This window comes from Ixodes scapularis, unplaced genomic scaffold (genome assembly GCF_016920785.2).
Source record: "Ixodes scapularis isolate PalLabHiFi unplaced genomic scaffold, ASM1692078v2 ptg001158l_1___fragment_5__unscaffolded, whole genome shotgun sequence".
NCBI lineage: Eukaryota > Metazoa > Arthropoda > Arachnida > Ixodida > Ixodidae > Ixodes > Ixodes scapularis.
Window position 1 is genome coordinate 48,178 of NW_024610110.1, and position 27,579 is coordinate 75,756.

The window sequence follows — 27,579 nt, forward strand, 5'->3', positions numbered from 1 at the left end:
TGCAATGCACAAACCGTGGCCCTCCTGTTTGCCGGGATAAATCGCTCCCTCCGTGCTAATAGGTTGGTTGGTGTAGTACGCAAACAGCGCAAGTGCTTTCAACGAAGTAAAGAAGCTAATAATAATGGGAATATTGAGAGAAAAATGGGAAAATGTGTATGTAAATGGTCAAACTGCCACAGTGATGCAGCCGAAGTTTGTCTGAAGGCGGTCACCTTTAGCCACTACTAAAACAAAAATACCGCTATTTTACGGCAGTTATTTACCTGAGCTCATAGCGCGCTACGTATTGAGCACATCTCTTAATTTTCTGACTTCCGGAAAGTAGTACTTAATTTTGTTCTGGCACATCAGTGATATCCATCGCCTGCCCCCTGGTTTTACTTATTGAGGTTGTGCTCCGCAATTTTACTTTTTTATTAGGCCTATAATGTTTTTATTCCTGAGATCGAAGAACAGTGCGGATAAATAAACTAGCTTTCAGAAACGGTATCGTTCGGTGTGATAACATTTATGTTTTGTAGCGCCAAGGGGTCACATTCACAAACCCGGCAGTGTAAACACCCACAACGCCTTCGTGTTTCCCGTTTTATCGTGTTAAAAAAAAAAAAAAATGTTTTTATATTTAATTTTTTTTTTTTTTGGTGCGGTGTGTCGTATAACATAAGCTATCGGGGACAGATCATCTGGCTATGTGAACATTTGAAATATTTCTGTTAGATGGTTGTAGCTACCACAGAAAATAGTCGATTCTTGCCTGAAATAGCATATTTTCACACTCAATTAAAATCACCGATAACATGATCTCAGGAAAGTTGTGTACATCTCGCAGCGTCATAAGCAAAACACACATCTCTTTCTTGTCCAGATTCTGCAATGTAATGCAAATTATTGTTTTTGTAACTCAAAGCGCGTGCTCAATCATGCCACGTGTTTGTTAATTGTGGTTGCTGTTCTTCACTCGGATTCTCCGCCTTACCGTTTTTATTTTATTTTTCTTATCAGTGCCAAACACGTGCGTATACCACCGACCTTAAGTATAGTGCATCAAATTAAACTAGCTTCCTGAAAAGGTGTCGCTCGGTGTTGTGTAATTTATTCTTCGTAGCGTAGGTGGTCAGAGTCTCGAATCCTGAACTGCAAATGTTCCACGCCGCATTATTTTTTCTCGCGTTTTCGCGATAAAACACGTCAGCCCTGACATGCTGGGATCAAATACACCAGCGTCGGCAGTTATTTGCGAAGGATTGATCTACGCAAATATTTCCACTCGCTATTCATGAATTACCACAGTTCGTCAAAATCTGGAGGACTTGACTGCATAGTAAAAACGGCAAAAAAAAAAAAAAAAAAAGATAAAACGATGTCGGTCAGTAAACGGAACTTCCATGGCGGGGCTCGCCAGCCTGAACAGCAAAGCGCCGATGCCGGCCAGTCACTGAACTTCCGTGTAAATACTGGCCATCAAAGACAGCAAAGTGCCGATGCCGGCCAGTTACTGAACTTCCATGTAAATACTGGCTATCAAAGACAGCAAAATACCAATGCCGGCCAGTTACTGGAACCTCCATAGAAAGACTGGCCAGCAAAAACAGCAAAAACTCGATGCCGGCCAGTCACTGTAACTTCTTCGGCGGAACTGGCCAGTGAGCAAGACGAAACCCCGACGCCGGCCGTGGCCGGTAGCTCACCGGCGCCAATGGCCGGGCGCCGCCATCCTGTTACCGGGACCGGCCGGCGTAGTCCCGATACCGGCCGACGCGGTGTGCTACCTGGGTTATGGAGATTTGGGGATTTCGTTCTTTGGGTTTTTTGTATTCTAGTTTTTCACGGGTGTCTTTTGTTTCGTTGATTTTCCTTTCCAGTTTATCTATGGCCTCTTTTGAGTTGGTAGTTATGGCCAGTCCTCCCCTAATCGGTTTAAGTCTGACGTCAGTCAGCCCGACGTCCGCTGGGTCGATTGATTTCTTTAGGAGGTTGCCCACTTCGATGTGGTCGTCTTTTTCTTGACTTCCTTTTGTCGTTACCAGTAGAGCATATTTCTTTTCTTGCTCATTGTCGTCTTGTTTTGGGGCTTCGTTGTTGTCATCGCTTTGCGTGCCCAGCGCCTGTGAGTACGTCTTAGTCCTCGCTTTCTCTGACTCGTTTAGTCTTGCATTGTTTTGCAACAGGACGAGTTCTCTGAGGTGTAGGTTCTCTTGGATTATGAGTTCGGTTTTTTCGTTGATTCGGCTGAGTTCGGCTTTGATTTTGGCGTTTTCGTCCATCCCCTTGATTGTTGTCCTTGTAAGTTCTGCGATAGTTTTAAGTAGCTCTTCCAAGCTTGCCTGTGAGAGCTCCTGTGTTTGGGGTCTGTTTTTTTTTGTGTCTTTTGTTTTGTTTTTGTTGGCAGCATTGCGACTAGTTTTCCTTTCGTCTGGGAAGTCGTCTTACCCCGTCTCTGAGATCTCCTCCCTCACTTCCCATTCCAAGTAGATGCCCTCTTCCTCCGAATCGGTGTTTTCCTTGTCCTTGTGGTTTTTCTTTTCATCATTGTATGAGCAGTATTCTTTCGTTTTTTTGTTTTTCTTCTTCTTAACGCTCTTTTTCTCGTGAAATGCGTTCATCTTTGCCGTTGTTGTCTCGGTGTGGTTGAGGCTTTTAGGTTCTCAGGTAAGTTTTTAGGGTGACTAGCGGGTGAATTCGAATTGTTTTGCTTTGGTTTCCTATTGGGAGTATGTTTCGATTTGGGATACAAGGGTAGGTGGAATTCGACTGAATTGTGTGGTTCCCACCACTCTCCCCAGGGGTCCTCAGATGTTGTCTAATACGGAATTTCTATTAGGCCGTTTTGATCGCTTTTTTCGCCCGGATTAGTTTCCGATCGTCCTCCTTCGGGTTTCTAAGGGGGAGGAGGTGCCCTTATTTTCCCTCTAGGATCAATGGTTTTCGAGATATAGAGTAATTTGTGTGGCGTTTCGGTTTCGTATTGGTTTCCAACGGGTGTTGGGCTTAGCTGATCTCGAGGTTTCGGTTTCGGTTTCGATTTCGGTTTTGATTGAATATTTGTTCTGAATATTTGAACGCGAAAAAAAGAAACGAAAACTGTTTGTTTTGTCGTACTGATTGAAAAAACCAAAACCATTGAAACGACTCTAAGCGGTGGATCACTCGGTTCTCGGGTCGATGAAGAACGCAGCCAGCTGCGAGACTTGGTGTGAATTGCAGGACACACTGAGCACTTACTCTTTGAACGCACATTGCGGCCTCGGGCCTTCCCGTGGCTTCGTCTGTGTGAGGGTCGGATCATATATCAAGAGAGTAGAATTTGTTTACTGCCTCGTTTTGACTGTGTCGGATCGTGGGCAGCACGCAGTTTAATGCTTTCTTGCGTTGCGTTTTCTTTGAGCAAATGCACGAGTGGTGCGATGCACGCGTGCGCTAACCAGTCATCCTCCTCCTACAATTTTTTATCGAACACTGCATGGCAAAACGAAACTCGATGGATACCGTTTGTGGAAAATCCCGTACCAAAAAATCTTTCGCACGTTGAACGGCGCTGTGACGTCGGTGCGTTAGAAACGGAGATTTGAAACGGTTTCTTTTCGATCGATTCTGTTTTCTTTTTTTTGGCGTGGATGTTGTTCGAGTGGGAAAACCGTGGGACGGAGTTGGCGTTGGCGCGTTGAAACGCGGCGTCCGCAAATGTAAATCTCGTGGCGTTGATTTGCACACCCTTGTTGCTCGAGGGAGGAAAAAGAAAAACGCTCCTGGGAGGAAAGTTTTTTTGCGTCGTAGCCTTCCGTCAGTCTAAGACCTTCGCGTCCCCGATGAGTACTGGAGCCATCCAGTAGGGGAATGCCGTTGGATTGCGCGCTTTCTTTTTTGTCGAATCGAAAGCGATGCAAAGCGTGTGTACAACAACTGTTAGTTCGCCATCCTTTTGTTTTTGTCATGTGGTAAGGAGGCGAAGTTTTTGTTGGAAAGCGCACAAATAAAAAAGATTGTCGACCTCACATCAGGCGAGACAACCCGCTGAATTTAAGCATATCACTAAGCGGAGGAAAAGAAACCAACAGGGATTCCCTTAGTAGCGGCGAGCGAAACGGGACCTAGCCCAGCATCGAATCCCTAGTCCTTGCCGGCGATCGGGAAATGTGGTGTATGAGAGGTAACGTTCCCGAGAGTGTTTCGGTGGTGCAAGTCCCCCTGACAGATGTTTGACCCAGAGTGTGTGGCAGGCCCGTCTCCGCCACTGCTCTCTCGGAATGGAACCTCCCGTGAGTCGGGTTGCTTGAGAGTGCAGCCCTAATTGGGTGGTAAACTCCGTCTAAGGCTAAATACGTCCGAGAGACCGATAGTTCACAAGTACCGTGAGTGAAAGTTGAAAAAAACTTTGAAGAGAGAGTTCAAGAGTACGTGAAACCGCTTAGAGTAAAACGGGTGGGCCCTCGAAGCTCGAGGGCGGTGGGATTCAGTTTCACTGTGACGTGGAGCGGTGTCAGCGTCCTGGTTTACGGGCTCTCCTTGTGGGGGCCCGTTCCGGCTGCCCGCGCGGTGGCGCGCACTCCGGAACGCATTTTCCACCGTCGGTAGGACGCCGCGACGGGCACGGGTAACCCTTTCAAGAACGACTTTGATTCCGGCCGCTGGAGGTGACCGGCGACGGCCCTTTTTTGGCTGTCGTGGGAGTTATACCTGGCCGGTAATCGAGTACGTCACCCTGCCCAGGCCTCATGGGCTACTCCCTTCGGGGAGGCCCGAAACGGTGCCCTCCGAATGCGGAGCGGGAAACCCGGCTGGGTCAACGGGTCCCCTGCCTTACGCAAGGTATTCGCCTGACGTTCGGTGTTGGGCTCGGAACCGGCGAGGCGGGTTCTTTCCGCGGAGGGTCGTCATGGTTGGCGGCGAGTAGGTCGGTAACCCACCCGACCCGTCTTGAAACACGGACCAAGGAGTCTAACATGTGCGCGAGTCAATGGGTCCCTCAAAACCAAGAGGCGCAATGAAACGTGAAGGCGCGGCCTCGTGCCGTGCCGAGTTGCGATCCCGGGCAGCCCAGGGGTCCTATAAAGGGAGCAGCAACGGCCCGCCCCACACGCTCACGTCGTGGGGGCGGCGCTAAAGCGCACACGTTGGCACCCGAAAGATGGTGAACTATGCCCGGGCAGGACGAGGCCAGAGGAAACTCTGGTGGAGGTCCGAAGCGCTTCTGACGTGCAAATCGATCGTCCGACCCAGGTATAGGGGCGAAAGATTAATCGAACCATCTAGTAGCTGGTTCCCTCCAAAGTTTCCCTCAGGATAGCTGGCGCTTGTTGCCAAGACCAGTCACACCTGGTAAAGCGAATGATTAGAGGCATTGGGGTCGAAACGACCTCAACCTATTCTCAAACTTTCAATGGGTGTGTCGGAGGCCTTCTGGTCTGAGGCCTCCGGAAGCGATGAGAGTGCCAAGTGGGCCACTTTTGGTAAGCAGAACTGGCGCTGTGGGATGAACCAAACGCCGGGGTAAGGCGCCCGATGCGGGACGCTCATGAGATCCCATGAAGGGTGTTGGTTGCTTAAGACAGCAGGACGGTGGCCATGGAAGTCGGAACCCGCTAAGGAGTGTGTAACAACTCACCTGCCGAAGCAACTAGCCCCGAAAATGGATGGCGCTCTAGTGTCGAGCCTATCCCCGGCCGCTGCCGGCAGATGCACGCAAACAAGGGGGTGCTAAGCTGCAGCGAGTAGGAGGGCCGCTGCGGTGAGCGTTGAAGGTGTCCGGCGTAAGCCCGCCTGGAGCCCCCGTCTGGTGCAATCTTGGTGGTAGTAGCAAATACTCAAGTGAGAACCTTGAGGACTGAAGTGGAGAAGGATTCCATGTGAACAGCAGTTGAACATGGGTCAGTCGGTCCTAAGGGAAAGGAGAAGTTCTTTCCGAAGCGGGAGCACTTTTTTGCAGTGGAGAGAGCCCCGCAGTGACCGATAGGGAATCGGGTTAATAATCCCGAACCCGGACACGGAGATTGGTCCTTCGGGGCCCAGTGCGGTAACGCAAACCAGCTCGGAGACGCCGATGCGAGCCCCGTGAAGAGTTTTCTTTTCTCTGTAAGGAGATCGAGTCCCTGGAATGGGTTCGCCCCGAGATAGGGATGGTGGCTCCGTAGAGCAGTGCGGTGCTTGCGCTGTCCGGTCCCAGGTGAAAATCTGAAGTGGTTTAAAAGTGCTCCAACTTGTGAGCAAGTGGTTCCATTTTACTTCCAAGTGGTCCCACTTGGGTTGAAATAGCCCACTTGCTCCCCACCACTTGAATCTAAGTGGTCCCACTTAGAGTCCCAAGTGTCCAAGTTTAGAAAACCACTTTGATTTGAGAATACCACTTTGACTGAACTGGTCCCAGTTGCACTACAAGACCATTCCGACTTTGCCCCCCTTTTGTACCTCTTAACTATATACAGTGTGTTTCCATTATCATGAACCAGTCATTGAAAAAGACAAAGTGCTCTGGCGAATGGAATCAACTGTATGTTGTTAGCATGCACGTTGCCCAAAGGCCAGTAACTTTTTGAGTCTATTTAATTATTTAAAGGTAATTGTCTAACTTTCTAAATATTTATTTAAGGGTAAAGATGTCAATTGGAAAGTGTTTAAGGAAATTAAGAAATACCCGATACAGAACAACAGCAATACCTTAACTTATTTGCAGCATGAGTCACCTTGCATGCTTTTCTCCAGCCTTGAAAAAATGCAGGCGAAATACAAAAATATACCATGTGATAATGCACTTCCCCCATCATGGCACTGGGGAGTGTTGTGAATGACTGTTCTTTGAAGGACCGAAAAAAGAAGCAAGCAAAGCATACCCTGTTCCAAATACCTCTATTAGGTGTTTCTAGGGTTCCCTACAACTGTCCAATTGCCACCTTTCCACTTAAATCAATGCTTAGAAGAAAAAACAATAGTGAGTGCTGGAGAGGAGGAGAGGAACAAACCACCAACTATGGTAAGAAGAGGTGGTTTCCTCCTCTCCACGCTCCTGCTATTCTTGACATACTTTTGCATTTTTAAGGGAGAAATTGTGCATGTTTTGAGAAAAGAACACATCTATAGGTTTGTATTGTGCAATCTATGGGCATTCTGAATGCAAGTTTTAAACTTAACGCTTCCTGTCAGTGGAGCAAGTTTGCCTTAAAAACATAATGTCAGTGGTGTGGGAACAGGGGATGGCGTCTAGTCTCCCAGAGATTCCAAACAACTATAGACCGGCACGCTGCTTACAAACAAGCGCGCGTTTGCCCACACCAGGTGTGGGCACTGCGCGTGCGCAGAAATCGAATTCGCGTTAAGTGAAGCGTCTGCGCATGCGCAGTGCTGTCGACAGCGCCACCGCAGGTGCATGACGTCAGAGCCGCGTGTTGGTCTATAGTAAACAATGTGGGGAGCGGGTGGGGTAGAGCTCAGCCCTCCACCTTGCGAATACTTCAGACGCTATTGTTCAAGCTTTAAACCCTGAAGAGCAAACTTCTATGTTGTACTGAGATGTCAGCTTTAGCTTTTTCTATGTACTATCATTGAAGTCAGGATATAAAAATATACATACATGCAAGAAACTGTTATAAAAAAACATATGGATTGAATCCAAAAACTGCAGAAAATAAATTTATGTGCCAAAAAAAAAACTAATGCTACCTGTTGCACCCTAAAGAGGACCATGAGCAAAGGCTGTGCAAAAATAACAAAACACTGCTCATTCTACTTGTTTCAGTTGCAGTTTGAAGGACCATCTAATTCATTAATGAAAGTGCCTTTGTGCAAAGCACATTAATGAAGGATGGACAATTCAATATGATAGTCATTGATTTATTTGGTTACAAATAACGCTGTCTCCTACAAAGACTAAAAAAATGAATACAGAAAAAAAGTGTTCAGGAATTTAAAGAAAGTCAAAAACAAATCTGTACACACAATTTGCACAACATAACCTAACACCTTTAGCATAGTCTGAATAATGAAATATGCAAAAAATTGGTTGCAAAACAACAAATAAAGGATAAAATAACAATACACAGTGTCTGCAGTTTTGCGTTTACATAAGGTGGCGGTCACACGCCCACATTCTTTAATGCTAGCTTTTAAGGTTTTATTTTCGGAGGAGCATAGGAAATAGCTACAAAGCTGTTGTTTTGTAGGTATGTTTTTAATATCGGTGGGTAAATTCACGTAAATTAGTTATGTCAACAAAGTTTGGTTGGTTGCACGTCAAAAGATCCCCAGGTTGTCGAAATTAATCCTCAGTCATCCGCTTGGGCGTGCCAGATGCCCGTCGTTGGTTTGGCACGTCGTTGGTTTGACTTTTAAAGTTTGGTTGTAATTTACCCACCAATATTAAATAAATGCCTCCAAAACAACAGCTCTGCAGCTACTTTCTAAGCACCATAAAAAATAAAACGTTAAACACCAACAATAAAGACTGTGGCTGTGGAACTGCCGGCCTAAGAGGAAAATTATAGGGGCACTGAAGTCGATTCTCAGATCAAACTTTTGTGGTGACAACTCAATCTAGACGCTCTAAGCATCTAACAAACCCGAAATTACAATCGTGCATAGCTTATTTCCTCGCTAAAAGCATGTTCAAAAATTGCGACACACCCTTTTTGGGAAGAATTCTCTTCCGAGTGAAGTGGTCGACGAAGGGCACTTGCCGGCGAGTTGCAAGCAATGGCCTCGCTCGCAGTGAAAAAGAGGAGTCTTATCTGAATATGTACCTATCAGACTGTCTTCGAAATGAGTTATAAGAAAATCATCCAGAATCTGCACGTGTTGTTAAACTTCCATCGGTCCTCACGATGTAGTCCGTGAAAAAAAAAATCCACATGTTTTTCTATTGCCCCGAGGTAAATAGGCAGGTCTGTAATATAGGACTTGGTATATGTGGGAACTAACAAATTTTAAATAATATAAGATCAAAAACTACCTTTTTCAGAAATGACTTCAGTGCCAATTTAAGGTTACAACCGGAAACTCAAACCAAAAACTGCATGCTACGTCAAACTCATTTGGAACAGTGTTGGACAATCTACGACCACTCGTACCTGTTACACAGCAGTGCAAAAATGACAGCACCATCGACATCTAAAAACACACATGGAGTTGCATTACCACGAAGCTTGTGTACTTTCTTAGTGGTTTGCTTTGTGGCAAGCTTAAGGTGCTTCACATTTCCAAAATTGGACACGTCGTAGACATACGACACGATGTACACGCTTTGGCTCCCATCGTCACCACTTGCAGAGATTATGTGTTCTGCCCTTATGTACTCATTCCCCAGCCTAAGAACCGTCGAATCTCGCTCCGACGGAAGCCTGTACTGGGTACTGTGGAGCGTGTGTCCAGCAACACGCACGCGATCATACTCAGAAAGTTCCTGTGCTGAGGCCAGCTCCTCAACGAGTTCAGAGAGATACTGAGGCGGCTGTCTTGGCTTACCGAAAAGATGAAAGTCAGCTGGCTTTTCACGTTTCTTCAATGACAGGTGTGCATGCACTTCGTCTGAGGCCATAGATTTTAGCTCGAAGAAGCTATTGCGCGACAAAATCTGAAAGGGCACACCATTCGATGAAGAAACAAGCTTCAGGAGATGACCCATATTGCTTTCGAACGGGAAGCACGAGAGTGCCCACAAAGGCCCGTGAAGCAGCACAGCCTTCGGAAGGTGCAGCAGAGTATGGAGGTGAGAGGTCATCTGCGCCTTACCGTACAGGCATTCTGTCATCACTACGAATTCTGTCATCTTCTCTGTGCTGACGTTAACGTCTTCTTTTAGTACCACTGTCTTGGTTAACATGTACAGAGCAGACACAAAGAGCTCAAAATGCTTGTTGTACTGTCCTGGCAGTACGTCCTTTACGCAAAGCAGACAATAATAAAAAAGCCAGCATTGCCACTCGGCCACCTTCCAGTACCTGCGGAGCTTCAAGGCTCGTAGCGGTCGATTGATTCATTGAGGTGGCTTCAGCTGACATAATCGTTCGCTCACGATAGACTGACGTGAAGGGTCTCCAATATAAAAGTCCTCCCCAACAGCTGAGAACCAAAGCTCAGTTAACTGGCGTGTCACGCCAAGCAGTGCACAATGCATGTAGTCCGGAGTAAAACTCCGGACTACGTCGAAGCCTGGCACATTCAGGAGCGGTGAAGGGCCTTTCACGCCGCGGACTGTACTTTTGGTCGCAGCTGCTTCAGACATGTCCGCAACCATTCCGCCCTCGGTACGGTCGGGCATCACAGCGGCACTCACTGGATACTTCACGCAACCTGGACAAGCGAGAGGCAACAAGAAAAAATGAGTAACCCCCCAAAAAAGATCAAATTTGTTTTCTTACCATTCACACAAACTCCAGGGTGAAGGCACCAGGAACACCCGTAATAGCCATTAAACTGTATGAATTTTGCATCGCAGCCCTCGAGGGAGCATCTGCAACGCATCTGATGCAGTAGACCTGAAACAAAATATGTTTATAAAACCAGCAGCTCAACTTATTCATACCATTCAATGAGCTCGTATAGAGATCTGCAGCAACTGTCCATGACATGCAGGGGCTAGTCATAAGATTGCACCCCGAGATACCACTGGTTTGTTTTTCGTAGAGATGCACAACAAACCTGATGGTGCCAAACAAGGAGTCGCGAAAATGTGTAGTATAAAGTCGATAAAGTTTTCATAAGCAAGAACTAATTTGGACCAACAAAAAATACCATGTATTTTTTGGGAGCTATACTTGTATACATTAATTATTTTTTTTTCTAGAAGAGCCAAATCCAAAAACCGAAACTGATCTAATTTTTGCTCAAAATTTGGACTACATCCGTTGGTGCATTGATCTCAAACTTTTCAAACTGGAATCAGTCATAGTATGCGAGAAAAACCTCTGTAGAGGTGACCATAGGACATGGCTTAAAATATACTGATAAGCAAATATTCCCCCAGCGTTAGAAGTGTTTGGGAGACGGGGGCATAGGCGGGAAGGAAGCAAAATGTATGCCTCCTCTCATTTGTTCACTAGAAATCTTATAAATGTCCGGGGCGGCGGTTCCCTCCTTGACCCTCTGCCTTATTGTTCTGATACCATTCTCTCCCAAGCAATGCCCACATGCAACATAAGAGCCTTCAATACTTGCATGCACTGCCACAAGAACTTCAAAAATGGCATGCAGGAAAGTTACCTTGCAGTTTACTGTTCTTCCGTCTGCATTCCAGGTAATCCCATCTTCGGCTAGTCCTTTCATTTGCGTCGCGAAGGCTTGCAGAAGTAAAGTCATGTTGGGGTGCTTTGGACCGTACCATAACAATGGTAGAATGACGGAGCGCCAGCGCAAGCACGGCGGCAGTTCGTTCAACGTCAGCTGCACATGCCAGATGGCGTAGTTGGCAGATTTGAAGATCGGGCTGACGTCAGCGTTCATGGAAACTGTCAAATCGTGAGGTTCACAACCGAGCTTGGCACGCTGTTGATGATAGAAGTCCCCATCAGTTACGTCTGACTTCTCTGTGGTCCTCGGTGCGTTTACATTGGCCAGGGATTCCACTAGCTTGTGTCGTACATCTTCATCTGCCAGAACCGATGACAGCTGAGCCTCGAAGGGTAGACCGACGAAATAGCAGCCTTTTGACATCAGATCCCGCCCCACGTACTGTTTTTCACACACCGAGCATGTGGGCGATATGTCCTGTCTGTTTTTCAAGGCACCCGTTGTCTTCTCCAGGAGTGTTTCGCAGGTGGGACACTAAAAGTGGAAAGTGATGTCGTCGGGGGAGGCGCTCGCAAATTTCCGGAACCGGTACTTACTCTCGGGAAGGCAGCTCGTTCCCAGCAGATGGTTTTGCAGCTTTAAAAGCTTTTCAATGCTGCTCCATGCCAGTCCCTCTTCAATGGCATAGTCCATTATCAGAACTAGAGCGTCCCCAACAGAAAACGAAGTTCCGTTGCCCAGTGGCGTCGCAAATTCGACGAACGGTCGATCCACGCGTGGACTGTGGTACGAGCCCCGAGCACTTTCGCGCTCGGCTGTGTCACTTTCTTCGGTGCAGCTGTCTTCCTCTGCATCGCTGGTACAGTCTGACATTTCGGTCGAAGGTAGAGTTTCAGAAGAAGGAAGAGATGGTGTGGAAGAGCCAGTTGGCGATTTTCCAATCCTAAGCCTATGTGCTGTAGACCTCGGCATCTGCTCGTATGGGGCAGCATCCGGCTCTAGATACCGCTTCCGAGTCTTGTGCCTCGAGAGCATTTCTGTCAGCTTGTACTTGCGCAGATAAAAATTAATTGGCGAGGCAAGTCTAAACGCTGCGAGGACGACAACACCAGAAACCAACGCACGATCCGATAGATCGCAAAACCGTGACAACCTTGGTGACAAGTGAAAACAAAACAAGGCAGGATTGGATTGGACAAAACCTAAAAACTGGTGAACAGATAGAGTGATGATGATGATGACACCGACCAACATTTTGGACTCACATAATTTAGTTTTAGAGCGTATCTAATTATTTCGTTCTTTCCGATTGAATTGCTTTGTGAGAGATGTTAAAATATATTTATATTATGCTAGAATATCAACCTAATCAGTATTTGAAGTTGGCTACGTATCCGGTAATGCAGCCAGGAACCAGGCTAGCCAGGCGGCCAGGCCACATGAGAGCCGGAATCGGGCCTTCTTTGTTTACTTCGAAAAGTTCGGCTTTTTTGCTTTCTTGCTCTTGACGCACGTGTATGAATATATCAAAAGATTTTTTTTTAATGTACGCTCTAGTTAGATTTCTGAATGACCATGATAGGAAGATCTACACAATTACTGTCACTAGAATTAGAGAGTTTAACCCAGCAGATGCGGAAGACTTCGATGCCCAGCTGGTGTATTCTGCATTTTGGGACGATACTGACAGTGAAGAGACCAGCGGACATTATCCTGCACAAATCTTAATGATGGCAGGTGAGACTGTTTACTTCTGAAAATCCATTTTTTGTTTCAAACCTGACCATGTGAAATAGACGCTTAACTATCGCGTCAAACATTTCTCAGAGACTCAAGACGCGCTGCGAGAAAAACAGCTATCCAAAACGATACGAAAAGCAAGAATCCATGCTTCTGAGTACGAGAATGAAGAAGGAAGTGAGCCAGAGCAAGTGAAATCCCAATCAACCGTGCCGCGCAAGGGGAAGGCGGTATGTTTCGAACTGGGATCGAGAGGCCTGGATCAGTAAATAGATCAATGCTCTGATTGTATATATGCAATTAATCTACTTTCAGGAACAAAAGAAACAGAGGAGCAGCAGGAAACTGCGAAAAGCAAAGCATATGCTGGAATCCTTAAAGCCCAGCTTGAGAATCTCAAGCAAAAAAACAAGGAGTGTTCTGGCATTACCGTATGTGCATCACTATTCAGATTTTATGCACATCCAACTTATAATGTGCTCTATATTAACTGAGATTTAACGTCTTTGCAGGCTCCCAAGAGATATAAACGAAACAGTGACACAGACGAGAGTGGTACAGACGACTGCCTTGTGGCATCGTCAGAACTGGCGCTGGCCAAGAAAGATGCCGGGCACTGGCGGCAGCGCTACAAAGAAAAGTGCCTGGAGAATACGAGGCTTCATGAAATTACCAAATCTCAACAAGCATGCGTTGATGGGAAGCTCCTCTCAAGTAAGGTTAACAGAATTTTATTTTTGTGTGTTGACGCTTGCTAACGGTTTCTAGTGATCAATATAGGGTAGCTAGAAAATCCTAGCCTTTGCCATAGGGATACTAAGGGGAGATTGCATGAAAGAAAGTGGTGGAAAGGGAAGGCAGTGTCCTGCTTTGATACATGCTTTATAATACTCATCTATCCATACAGAAAGTGAGATGCTGATGATTGACCTGTGTCAATCATCTGCATCCACAACCATCGGCCTGTCCGCCAACATGCATGCGTCGCTGGAAGCACCTCATGCAAGACTTGTTCTCGTTGAAGCGTCGTTGCACCAGCATATATATGATGATGTTAATTCAAAGTTGCATGGCATCGAAAACATACAGGAGCATGCATCATAATGGGCTCTTTGACAATGTGGGTATATTCTAGGGTGATTGGGCGAAAATAAAGCTTTTTACTGTGTTTTAGTGCACAAACTACTGGAGGAAGTGAGAGACCAGCCACCAGGCAAGGCTCGACTTCTGAACAAAGAACAGCAACAGAACAAGTCCCAATCACTCGGAAATGATCAACCCATCCTCGGTAAGTTGGTTCATTGACTTATTTGGTGATGATATATGCAAAAATGCAGCTAGGTGTTTTATTGGAGTCACCTCAGCTACTCCAATCACTCACAGGGATGCTGCTAAAGGAGGATTGAGGTTAAATGAAGTTTGAGAACTTCCATTAGCGGCTACAAAGTGTAACCCTAAATCAACCGATGTATTGCGAATAACCTGTCCATGTACATGGTAGTGTTTCATTTCTGCAACAAAGCAAGGAAAACACTTGGCGGAAGCAGATTTAAAGCTGAAGTGAATAGAAACAAAAATGTTCTCTTAATGACAACAACAAGGAGGCATCTGTGCTGGGCAACAGGCTGGCTGTATTCGAAGTGCCGTGATGGCAGGAAGTTTTCAGTCTCCGAGCTTACCATCATGGCTGCCCCATTCAGGTAGCCGGGACACCATTCCCAACTGGAACCTTATTGAAACATCTGGTTGCCATGTGATATATAAACTTAAAATCTGAAGTTCGGTTTCCTTGCCTGTGGTGAAAACGCCATTTTATGGTAATTGGCTAGTGAATAATGGTATGAATTGTAGGAATCCAGAAAAAAGGGCTTATAAAACTTGTGAGGTCAAGGGGCCCACCGCCTGAGTGGTCGCCGCGCCGGCTTTGTTTGCAGAAAATGTGCAGCCACAGAGGTCGTGTGAAGATGTTTTCAGCTGGACACGTGGCTTCCCTGGCTCTGGACAGTGCAGCGGGTTGTAGCCTTCAATACAAACACTCACTTGACCCCAGTATGTGGGAACCCATCTTCTCAATAAATGCTGGTTTGGGTGAACATTGAATCAGTGTGGCTATACAGTTTCCGTAAACAAACTCAGCACAGCAACTGCTAAGACAGTCGGGAGGCTGCACAATGACAGCCTCAATGTTTGCGAGTGTTATTATAATGACCCCTTTTGTTCTGGAGCTTACCATGTGTACGCGTTTGTGTGCTTGCATGTTTTTTTGTTTTTTTTTCACAACTCTTTATTTTGTTTACTCTGTATTTTGTGTGTATTTCAATTGTGTGCTTAACCCAGTAGGCTTTCGAGCTGTTGGTTAGCAAAAGAAAAAAATAAACATTGATTGATTGATGGAATATGCATCGAAATACCATTTCATTGCATTTCAGACGTTGCAATAGCATATAGTGACGAGCGTGCCTCCCCAGCAGGCTCCAATGCAGCATGGGCACTACCGCCATCGCCTGGTAAAATTATTTTGATAGTTTCAGTAGAAAGTTAGCTCGTATTTCTTCTGAAAGAATTTGAGGGTGAATGTCAAATGTAACTTAATGACAGTATCACATATTCCAGATGTTGCAAAGAGGCTCCCACCAGTGGTTCACCGCATCACAGTGGCTGCAAGCTTCAGGACGCCTTCAGGCAGCAACGGACAGCGTCTTGTGCAGAACCAGCGCCCGGAACTGCCTAGGGTTGCTTATGGTAACTATTGGCCTTGTTGCCAGCTTTGTGGCTTTGACATACTCACTGATAATTGCAGCTTGCTTCTCTACACTTTTAATAGCTCGGTCTTTAATGCTAATCACAAATAAACTAGGGGTGTGCAAATATTCATAACTTCTAATAAAGGCTACAATACTGCCCTATTTGATTTAGTGTATGAAATGAATACTTGTTTCTCCAGTTTCTAGTATTTTTCAAACAGTCAGAGTCACTGTTGGAGCTCTTACTTGCCACAGCTTTACTTTCACACGCACTTACTGAAGGCCTGCCATACATGCCGTAAGATGTCACTAAGCTCTTTCGATTAGGTTCCCTATATACTGGATAGAAGGTTTAGGTTCCCTACTACCGAGGCATGATTGAACCAGCTGTACCAGTTTGTCTCTATGTGTACGGTGCTGTTGTATCTATCTACTCCTACGCCTACGGCTAACTGCACACTTTTTCTCAACACTTATCTCGAACGCTCTGAATCATAATCTCCAACTGCTTCTGTCTCAATCTGGTTTGCGAAAATGGATGTGATTACGAGAAAAGCAACCGTGCAAGAGGTTTTTTTTTTTTATTTTCTACAAAGTTTTTTATGGTCTGTGATGCCATATGAGCTGTTCGTTGTTGCTGTTCTTTTTTTTCTTTCTTACTAACAGACTTTATACTCATAATTCCCGTGTTTTTTTTCACGATTTCTAGAATTTTTTCACAGTTACGCCACACTCCTGCCGAACTTGCTCATTGTGCTAGTTTTTGTCCCTATTTATTCCCACCTTATAATTTAGTCATTTTCATTTAGCCTTCTGCTGTCACAATGGTTTTCTAGGAAACTGTAACAAACTCTATTATGTATAAGCAGTGTATCCAATGTTTGAAATCTATTCTAAAATTATTCTAATCATACCCTATTTGGTCTCAAAAATCACTATTCTACACACCCTTATAAAGAAATGACTGTGCATGTTCCTGAATTAATTGCCCTTATGTCATATTGATAGAAATGAGCGAAAGCTAAAAAGTTTTTTTTTTCACTTGCAGAGTGCAGTCCTCGAGCACCACATTTCAGTTCATGTGGCAATGGCAGGGTAAGCAAATGTTTTATTTAGTCATGCTTTTTCAAAGTAATGCCTGAATTTTGCTCCTTTTGCAGTTTCACTTGAAGGATGGCGTCACCATCAGCGAAGTGCAGGCCGATAATATATTTGACTCTAAGAAAAACAAGCCTGCACTAGCAGTCAATGAGATTGCACAGGCCCTGTGGGGCTCAGAATTGCTTGCACAGAGGACCTATGGAGGTAAAGTGGCCCCCAAAGACAGGAATAATCCTGATGCGAAGCCGCGGAAGGAACTCAGCCCAGACAAAGTGTCCCTCGTCATCAGTGAGAATACTTTAAGCATGCTTCCTTGCATTTCAGAGTACATATATGATGGTCATACTACTTTTCAGGAACACTCAGCCACTGAGGAATGGCGAAGAAGATTGATGTGGCTCCGGCACTTGCAAACCTCTCGACCATACCCCAGGTAGCACACCGCGTCGGCCGGTATCGGGACTACGCCGGCCGGTCCCGGTAACAGGATGGCGGCGCCCGGCCATTGGCGCCGGTGAGCTACCGGCCACGGCCGGCGTCGGGGTTTCGTCTTGCTCACTGGCCAGTTCCGCCGAAGAAGTTACAGTGACTGGCCGGCATCGGGTTTTTGCTGTCTTTGCTGGCCAGTCTTTCTATGGAGGTTCCAGTAACTGGCCGGCATTGGTATTTTGCTGTCTTTGATGGCCAGTATTTACATGGAAGTTCAGTAACTGGCCGGCATCGGCACTTTGCTGTCTTTGATGGCCAGTATTTACACGGAAGTTCAGTGACTGGCCGGCATCGGCGCTTTGCTGTTCAGGCTGGCGAGCCCCGCCATGGAAGTTCCGTTTACTGACCGACATCGTTTTATCTTTTTTTTTTTTTTTTTGCCGTTTTTACTATGCAGTCAAATCCTCCAGATTTTGACGAACTGTGGCAGTTCATGAATAGCGAGTGGAAATATTTGCGTAGATCAATCCTTCGCAAATAACTGCCGACGCTGGTGTATTTGATCCCAGCATGGCAGGGCTGACGTGTTTTATCGCGAAAACTCGAGAAAAAATAATGCGGCGTGGAACATTTGCAGTTCAGGATTCGAGACTCTGACCACCTACGCTATGAAGAATAAATTACACAACACCGAACGACACCTTTTCAGGAAGCTAGTTTAATTTGATGCACTATACTTAAGGTCGGTGGTATACGCACGTGTTTGGCACTGATAAGAAAAATAAAATAAAAACGGTATAGCGGAGAATCCGAGTGAAGAACAACAACCACAATTAACAAACACGTGGCATGATTGAGCACGCGCTTTGAGTTACAAAAACAATAGTTTGCATTACATTGCAGAATCTGGACAAGAAAGAGATGTGTGTTTGCTTATGACGCTGCGAGATGTACACAACTTTCCTGAGATCATGTTATTGGTGATTTTAATTGAGTGTGAAAATATGCTGTTTCAGGCAAGAATCGACTATTTTCTGTGGTAGCTACGACCATCTAACAGAAATATTTCAAATGTTCACATAGCCAGATGATCTGTCCCCGATAGCTTATGTTATACGACATACCGCATTAAAAAAAAAGTAAATATAAAAACATTTTTTTGAACACGGTAGAACGGGAAACATAAAGGTGCTGTGGGTGTTTACACTGCCGGGTTTGTGAATGTGACTCCTTGGCGCTACAAAACATAAATGTTATCACACCGAACGATACCGTTTCTGAAAGCTAGTTTATTTATCCACACTGTTCTTCGATCTCAGGAATAAAAACATTATAGGCCTAATAAAAAAGTAAAATTGCGGAGCACAACCTCAAAAAGTAAAACCAGGGGGCAGGCGATGGATATCACTGATGTGCCAGAACAAAATTAAGTACTACTTTCCGGAAATCAGAAAATTAAGAGATGTGCTCAATACGTAGCGCGCTATGAGCTCAGGTAAATAACTGCCTTAAAATAGCGGTATTTTTGTTTTAATAGTGGCTAAAGGTAACCGCCTTCAGACAAACTTCGGCTGCATCACTGTGGCAGTTTGACCATTTACATACACATTTTCCCATTTTTCTCTCAATATTCCCATTATTATTAGCTTCTTTACTTCGTTGAAAGCACTTGCGCTGTTTGCGTACTACACCAACCAGCCTATTAGCACGGAGGGAGCGATTTATCCCGGCAAACAGGAGGGCCACGGTTTGTGCATTGCATCAACTGAAATTTGGGCTCGCACTTTCTATTTTCACATTCTGCGTGACTTTTACCCTAAAGTAGGGGGCCGGCGACTGCAAAAAACACAGCAAATATTTAAAATAATAAAAACAAGAAAAAAACGCAATAAAAAAAAATTAGAAAACTTTCTCTCTAGTGGGATTCGAACCACCGACCACTACGTTACCAGCAGGACGCGTTAACAACCAAACTCAAACCGACATACAGAATGTCCGATGTTTTAAAAGATTATACGTCTGCTGAAGTCGGTTGGATACATTGTGCGGTTAGTTTCGTATTTAATTTTTTGCTACGTGTTCAGGACGCATTTATATTATTGTGGCAATGTTTACATGCTAAATAAGTTATTATTACTGTGTATACTAATGTTTTTTTTTTAATTTGCATTGCTGGTCGTTTTATTGCAAGCGTGTTGAAGATAGTTTCCGTAAAGTCGCTAGATATCCATTAGAGCCAACCAATGCAATCCAATCCAATCCACAGCCCTTTTTGGCACGTTTGGCCGGGCGTGTGGGTCTTCATATCCCCAAGTAGCACAACACGCCGGGTTGGGGATGGGGCGGTATTGGACAGCCGGGATAGCGATACCGGCCAGTACCGGAAACGCCCCAAGGGGCGACATTGGCCGGGCCCAATGCCGGAATCCGGCCGGTACCGGGAACTTATTGGGAAACCGGGATGCCGGGAATACGGGATGTTCCCAGCGAGCTCCCGACACAGATCCCCGGCATGGAACCGGTGGTACGGTAGGAAACCATCAGTGTGCCAGCGTGTTTCCGGGTCAGAGCCAGTCCAATTGCGGATTAGTCCCAGCGTAAAAACAGATCAGTGCCAGCGTAATTGCGGGTCACTGCTTGCGAAATTGCGGATCAGCACCAGCGTATGCGTCATTCAGTGTACCCAGCATAGAACCAGCAGAATGCTAGCTGTGTCAGGCTTTAAAGCCCAGGAATGACATCCTACTGCATTTTTGAAGATCTAACTTCTCAGTAGATCAAATTCCCTTAAACGTGGAAATGCTCAATTTCTCAGTCCGAACTATTTTATTGGTTTTCATATCTTTTATAGGTGCTGACCGTTTTTAACATGTTTTTCGGACTTGAACTGAAAAAAGCCAGTTTAGTATTTGTGCAATTTTAAGAAACAATTCTGCGTGAACGATTGACTTTCTCCATGTATACAGTATACTCATGGAAATTATTGTATACTCGTTGAGACGACATGTCCCATTCATCTGTCGCCCAGATGCATATTGTGGGTAGTACAAGAAGGGAACATACAAAAGTTTTTTTACCGTGACGTTCTTTATTGTGACTCGTGCATCCATAGCAGCTAGCTCCTCAGCCAGAGTGTCCCTCATCGTCAAAGGCGGTTGCAACCACCAGTGGAGTGTCCGTCTTTTTAACTCTACTGCCCTTGCCTGCCTCCCTGCCCGTCAGCCACTTCTGCACCGCGTCCACGCTGCACGAGTGCGACTTTGTATGGCACCTGTAAAGAGAATTGTCAGATCACACAGATTAGTTGAGGGATAGGGGAAGCCAATATCTTGCATATTAGCTACACACAAGGTGCTGTTCACACACTGCAGTTTGTGAGCGTTTCCTTTGTGTAAATATGGGTCCCTCACCTAGCCTGCAATTCAAAGCTGACAGAAAGAGAGCACCACAGAGGTGAAGATTGTGGGTTTGGCTACCACGCTAAGGTGCAGATTCTATGGAGGCATATGGCTATTTCATGCAGCATCCTATTAATCTGAAATGGGGGGTGAGACGGGGCGGGGGGGCGAGAAGGGGTGGCGCGCAGAGATGAGTGGCTAAAAAAGAGCAAAACTTCCCCAACTGACACTCTACAGACCAAGGCCTCTAAATGGTCTTCATTAGATTTTCAACCTGGAAACTAACAGGATAACAAGACAAGACCAACAAAAACCTTTTTTCACAGTTCCTTCAAAACGCTGCTTTTCAGTATGAAGGTTCTGAGAATGCTAACACAGGAGATATTCATGATAGAGAATGCAAATCAAATTTTTAAAAAAAAGAAGAAAAAAAAAACAAACAAAAAAAAACGACAGGAATTTACGATTTAAATTTTGCATGTTGCAAGACTTAACGGGAAACTGAAGCTGTTCTGTATCTGAGGAAGAACACCAGAATCGCCTTGATATGGCATCCAGGATCACGAATATCGAGTTCATTTTTTCAATCTGGTGCACGGAGGCTGCAGAAATTAATTTCTAAAGTACAGCTGAGGCCCCCCCTTCCCGGGGCGTGACGTCATCTGGGAGTTTTCGGAATTTCTGCTCTCGCTCATCTTCAGCTCCTGTCAAACCTATGCACGTGAACTCTTGAATTTTTAAAAAGGTCAGAAATAGACATCACGACTGGCGTCAGTGTGGGAAAAATACAACAGGCAAGCTTGCAATTGCACGCGCCGCCCACACGAGCGACATGTGCTTGGCGCCCCGAAGATCCTAGTATGACGTCACGACTGCTCTGAGGTTTTTCGCGTTTTCTTGCGTCTAGTCACACCTTCGGGGAAAACGAAAGCGATATTCAGGTTCACAGGACAAAAATACGCCAGAAGTCACCTATAACTCGTTTTTTTGTCAAGAAGTGTTTCAGTTTCCCTTTAATTGTCAACATAATTCAAAGATTGTGCTTGTCTATTGAGCTCCAATAGAGATACCATCAATTTAATAGCTAGTAATGAATATGCATTACCGATGACCACCTTACACATCATGGCGTCCTTGAACCTTGACTTTCCTTGGTAGCCCAGGAGGGAGAACTGCTCCTGGACTTGCTTTGAGAACAGGCGTCCCACTATCTCTCGCACCACCTTCTGCAGGTTCCTGCTATCTCCTAGAGACACGAGCTGCACCTCCTAGAAAGACAAAATGTGTTCTCAATATGTCAATAAAGTTATTGACATGCAGATACAATGGTATGAACATGTCTCAAGTAAGAGAATGTGAATGCCCAGGTAAATGCACCAAGCCACACTATACACGCATCAAAATGTTACAATATTTACTGAAGAGAGAATAAAAAATATTTGAATATATGGAAACTCTACCTGTCTTAGGCGAAACCAGAAAGATTAAAATATTTCCCTTCATACTCCGCTAAATCTCATTAGTCAGTCACATTCGTTGCATCGTCCAAATTGTGCAAACGTTTTGATGGATCATCTTTGCTCATCAGCATCCACTCAGTAATTTTAATAATGTATGTGGTTCTCAAAACTGTGCATTCAAGACCCCGCACATCTTGAATTTGTTAAAGCTTAGTCTAGCTGCCGGCTAGTCACCCTGCAAATTTATCACCCATTTTACGATTTTACGAAGACTGGAATTGAAAAAGGCATAAAAAGGCAGGAATTGACCAAAACCGTCATCATAGTTGCAAAAAATGGCAACAGCAGCACAGTATGAGTAGTTACCTTTTCATATTTTTGTTTAGCGCTGACTCAGTGGTGGCCCTGTAGGCCAATGAACCAACTTACTCAGCTCAAGCCCGCCTCGTGTAATAATCGCTTGTGCGACTACCGTATGCTATGCCTGGAGACACAGCTACGCATGCACTCACACCCCCTGAATAAAGTGGCGGATGAAATGACAGTTACTCTTTCACCTTGAAAAATTTGATTTCCTCTCATATGGTGACCTTCGGTTAGGACTGGTTAGCATCTCATTTTGGAAATGCACTACTCATGTAAAGTAAAGATGGAATTAATTAAGATTTATCTGGCAACCCCTTACAAATTTGTTTGGGCATACGGATATGGTGGGAACGCTCGAAAGCGGTTTTAGACCAGGCTAAAAGTTATTTTCAAGCATGTACCTTTACTTCTGTAGCAGATGCCGAAAGCACAAATGAATTTATCGCCCTAAATATTTATATCTCTTGACTATAGCCTCAAGTGAGAACAGGAACAAAACCAAAAGAAGCCCAATATATACTACAGCATCTCGATCCTTCTGTCAAGCAAGCGTTAAACACAAAAAGCACGCAGGCAGGCTTGTGCGTGCTCCGCACACATACTCACGGCAAGAGTTGTTGGAGGTGCGGAATTTAACTTCTAAGGATAAAGCGGGCAGAAGTGTCGTAGCAAATCAGCATGATTTATGATTATTTGCAGGCCGACATATTGTAAGCACCCAAAGGGAAATGTGTTGGGTGATTTCACTTCCCTTGTTGTGAAATGTTTTACTTAAAAATATTTCAAGAAGCGGCAGTTGAAAAAGACTTAAAATGCCGTTCAATGAGGATGCACATGAAGGCCTCTTGTCTACACGACCTTCGGGTGGAAAAAACTGTTAAAAAAAGTAATGATGCACAAATATTTAATTTTTGGTGGCCACCGTCCAGCATTTCTCACTTCAGTAGCCTCTATGAAACGCAGTTTAACAATTGCAGAAACTTTACGCAGGCTACTAAAGCTGACTTGCAAAACGTGCAACTGGCGTTGCGTCACCTTGACACAATTCTATCGCAGGGTTCAGTTTAAGGATGCCCCTTACAATAAATAGCCTTCCATTCTGCATTGGCTGTGCATGCACTCTGCTGTTATAAATAACAGAAGGCCCGTAATGAAGGTAAAGCAACTTACTCATTTTTAATTTGCCACCGACTGTGCTTAAAACATAGTTTGGGTGGGCATCCATTTGAAATATTACGGTAAAAGGCTTCAGTCCACATTCCAACCCCATTTGCATAAATCTTCAGATAACCCAAGTTAAACCACAAGGAAGAACCGCAGCCTTATACCCGTCAATATTGTGAAAAAGAGGACACATAAATACCGGCAGTGTCCTGTTGGTGAAGTTCTTCAGCTGCGCTTCTGCAGCACTAAACTGTTCCATGTTGCGGAGGGGTATCAGGAACAGCTCGGGTGGTTCAGGCCTGGCCAGTTCCTGGGGTGTCGCCTATTCCCCGGGCCTCGCCTGCTCTCCCTGGTACTTGAAAGACACCACGTGCCTGAGCACCTGCCCAACAGACTTGCAGTTCCCTGTTCTGCTGCTGTAGGCGCCCATTCTGGATGTGCAGGTCGATGACGGCCTAAGCAGCTGAGCGTCGAAGGCTGCAAGATAACCAAGGCATAAGAAAGCATTATCCATTTTGCTGATCAACATTATGCACTGATGATGGGAAGAAACTTTTTCAGAAAATTGGGTTTCGGGAAGTTTCAGAAGAACGCTTGAACCTTCAGGTGTTTAGGATGGTTTGGGTAGCTTTGGAACGGTTGCCAGACACAGCGAGTGTTTCAAATTTTTGTAAAAATTTAAGAGATGTTATAATTTGTATGCAATATTCATAAATTTAATAAAAAATGTGCTAATCAAATAAACTTTCTGAAAAGGAGACACAGCCCCAATCTTCAGAACTTCATAGTTTTGGCTTATATGGTCAAAATGAATGCTCCCACAAAGTTTTATGATGTTTTTTGACAATCAAAGGAAATAAAAATACCGATTCATCGGCGACGCACGCGAGACACACTGCACTTAGCTGCGATAAGCACCAGTTTAAAAATCTGATATATAGGTCCGTGCCTATTAGGCCTAGCTTGCTGCCTGTGCCCTTGTTGGAACTGCCATTTCCTGGACTTTCAGGACAGCCTTTTTTTTTAACTATCAACCGTCTAAGAATGGAAGAGAATCCCGTTAAGAACACTTGCCCTCGGATAGAAAACGAAATTGGCTGCAAGCGGCTGCTTTGTGGTCACATGATACCTCGCGCCTAGGCATATGACGCTTTAGAACGAATTGGCACTTCCAAGTGAAGCACAGGTCGTCAATTGCGCCTTTTGTTAAATAGCAGAAGTTCCCAATGCAACTTTGTTTTCTATCGTTTCACTCGCAGCATACAGTGTGTAACAGATGATCCACCTTTCTTCGGTTCTGGTAGCAGACGACGCAACGGCGTCTTGTTTCCCGCAGCAAATGACACTCTAAGGCAGCCAAACCCTCCCTCTTTACTCACGTTAGCAGGCGACGTGTCTGTTAAAGAAAGGTCAGCTCCCCAGTACAAGCCTGCCGAGATCTCAACCTCACAAAACACCAAAATCGGGCCATTGGTACAGCATTTCAAGGTACAAACACAAGCTGCACAGCACGGCGCCGAAGCAAACTTGCTGCACCTAAAAACAAGCCTCTAAGCTGTCCGTCAAACCTCTCCAAAGTAGGACAGCACCACGACCGTTCTTGGCAGCATGCAATGCTTTCCCACAGCATTACGAGAAAGTTTTGTGACCAGTAGCGTATTGAAGGACTCGGTCACTACTGTAAATGTGCATATGTCACTACGAAGATTATGGAGCTAACTAAATTGAGCAACTGCATGCAAGCTAATCTGGTCAAGCATGCTAACAGAGGGCAGATCGAAAACGTGTGCTGGCACATTATCAGGACTTTAGATGAAAAGAAACAGTACAAAATAATACTCACTGGATTTCTGCAACCTTGATGCTCTGAACGAAGGCCAGTCAGGGTCCGGTGCTTGGCCCGCTCGCACACGAGACAAGATGTCCGCCCCAGACATTTTGCTTGGCCTCACCCGTTCTTACATACTCACGTCGAACCACAACAGAGGGACAAGCGCCACCGTTATTTCGTCATTCTCTTCGATGAACAGTACCCCTCCTCACTAGAATAAAAGGCGTGGTCAGACATGATGTTCATTCAAGTTACTTCACACTGTCACGTCTTCGCAACCTTTAGCATATATTATAATAACTCCATGGCTATATCCCGATGCACGGCCACAATGAAACACGACGGCGTTGCATTGCGGTGAACGCCAAGTAATAAAAGTAGCGGTAAAAGAAAAACAAACGGTGCTCATTTCGCGTAAAGGTCTGTTTACACTATGCTTTGTAGCTTTTTACTTGCAACGGTTTCGTGATACCGAGGTTTTGTGCAAGTAGCTTATTTACATCCAGTTTTTCAAGCAATGGCAGAGGCGTTTCGACTATACTCCGTTCATTTTTAAGCTGAGACTAGAAGCTCCGCCTTCAATGCAAGCTTTCTGCCCTTGCTAACACAAGTGCGATCGCGCAGAACGCGCAACCAAAGCACTGCAGAAGCCAGCGAGCTCGCGCTGAAGGCGGAGATTCTAGTGTCAGCTTAGGGGCGAATGGAGTATACATTCCTTGCATATGACGACACGCTAGGTAAGGACGGGGCCCTGTGCCATGCCGGAGGTGGACTTCACAACGCGCGGATGTGCTTACCAAGGCGTAGGATGCCGCTAACTGCCTGGACATACCGTAAAATACCGTGCATCCGCCCATTCCACATTAAGCGCCCATTACCAAATTTGTGAGATCTGAGGAAATACGCACAGTACATTTATATGTAAAATTGACGACCGGACAAGCACCCATCCCCCATTTTTTTGCGATTATTTCCAAAGTTTGAGTGCGTGCTTGGCCGGTATTTAACGGTACACCATATTTTCATAGAAGGAACCAAGTTTTGTTTGCTGTGAACTCGGAAAAATGAGCCGAGCTTACGATGATGACGTTTAGCCAGTACGTGTGGAATTTTTCAGCATTGGTGCGATTGCGCTACGAGCAGAAAGTTTCGATATACCGCTAAGTTATAATGCAAAAAAATGTTGTATTGCGTGCCGCAAAATTTGACGAGCGGCTCTAGGAGTCGCCTGTAGAAAAATTGTTACGACTTTGCGAAGTATAGCAAACAATGCAAGGTTACCGTCATTATCTAAACTAGGGATGCCGCGAACTTTTTTCGAATCGAAGTTTCGATGATCGAATCAAGCGGTTCGAAAGGTTCGAAAGATTTCGATTTTTCGAATTGTCTATATCGTAAAATTCGACGGAGGTCGAATTTTCGAACTTGTTAAGCTAAGAAGTTCGACGCTTTTCGAACCGTCGAACTTGTTACGCTAAAAAATTCGATCTTTTTCGAACTTTCGAATTTATTGCGCTGCAAGGTTCGATGCTTGTCGAACTTCGAACTTGACTGACCAAAAAATTCGATGAATTTCGAACTTTCGAACTTATTTATCAAGAGAATTCGAAAAGTTTCGAACTTTCGAACTCTGAAAAGTCAGAAGTTCGACGAACTTCGAACTTTTAGGGTAAAAGTTCGACGTTCGTCGAACTTCGAAAGACCGGCGGACGGTTTCATTTGATTTCAAGTAGTGGGGTACATTCGTAATTTTTTTTTCTCGAACTTTTACACGCGGTGCTGCGTTCCTTACGAAAGACAATGTCGTTTATTTCAATGTTCTGGCATGCTTAGGTTTAAAGAAATAAATCCCCGAAGGGGCAAGGAAGGACGAAGGGTTTTTGACGATTATCGTTTGTGCCAGATTTGAAGCACGCTGCAGCCGGAGCTATTCATGGTAGATAAGTTATACTTTTTTAAGAATGATCTATGTATAGCCTAGGTAAGTGCCGTTTTAAGATGTGATTATTGTTATTCAACGTGAGTTTCGAAGAAATGTCCAAACATGTATCTGCATGCAATTATGACCTAAACTTGATATTTATTTTCGTCTAAGTTGTTTGAGGTATCGCATTTAAATTAACATCTCAGAC

General features: G+C 45.0%; 1 protein-coding gene, 1 non-coding gene and 1 pseudogene across 2 annotated transcripts; 2 read left to right on the forward strand and 1 right to left on the reverse strand.

The window, feature by feature from the left end:
* Positions 1-3,130: 3,130 nt before the first annotated feature.
* Positions 3,131-3,283, forward strand: LOC115319597. Its single transcript, XR_003918500.1, has one exon. It is a non-coding gene; the product is annotated as a 5.8S ribosomal RNA (ribosomal RNA).
* Positions 3,284-7,896: 4,613 nt separating this feature from the next.
* On the reverse strand, positions 7,897-12,328 carry LOC115321350 (annotated as a pseudogene).
* Positions 12,329-12,887: 559 nt separating this feature from the next.
* LOC115321349 lies at positions 12,888-14,197 on the forward strand. The gene is made up of 5 exons (XM_040217217.2): positions 12,888-12,951; positions 13,042-13,184; positions 13,270-13,385; positions 13,467-13,668; positions 14,129-14,197. The coding sequence occupies exons 1-5, from the start codon at positions 12,942-12,944 to the stop codon at positions 14,150-14,152; spliced, it is 495 nt and encodes a 164-aa protein (XP_040073151.1). The 5' UTR covers positions 12,888-12,941; the 3' UTR covers positions 14,153-14,197.
* The last annotated feature ends 13,382 nt before the right edge of the window (positions 14,198-27,579 follow it).

What these genes read in the sequence shown, in the direction of transcription:
- LOC115321349 (XM_040217217.2), top strand. An exon ending in TGCCGCGCAAGGGGAAGGCG is followed by an intron (nt 13,185 to 13,269) that starts GTATGTTTCGAA and finishes ATCTACTTTCAG; the next exon opens with GAACAAAAGAAACAGAGGAG. An exon ending in AGGAGTGTTCTGGCATTACC is followed by an intron (nt 13,386 to 13,466) that starts GTATGTGCATCA and finishes ACGTCTTTGCAG; the next exon opens with GCTCCCAAGAGATATAAACG.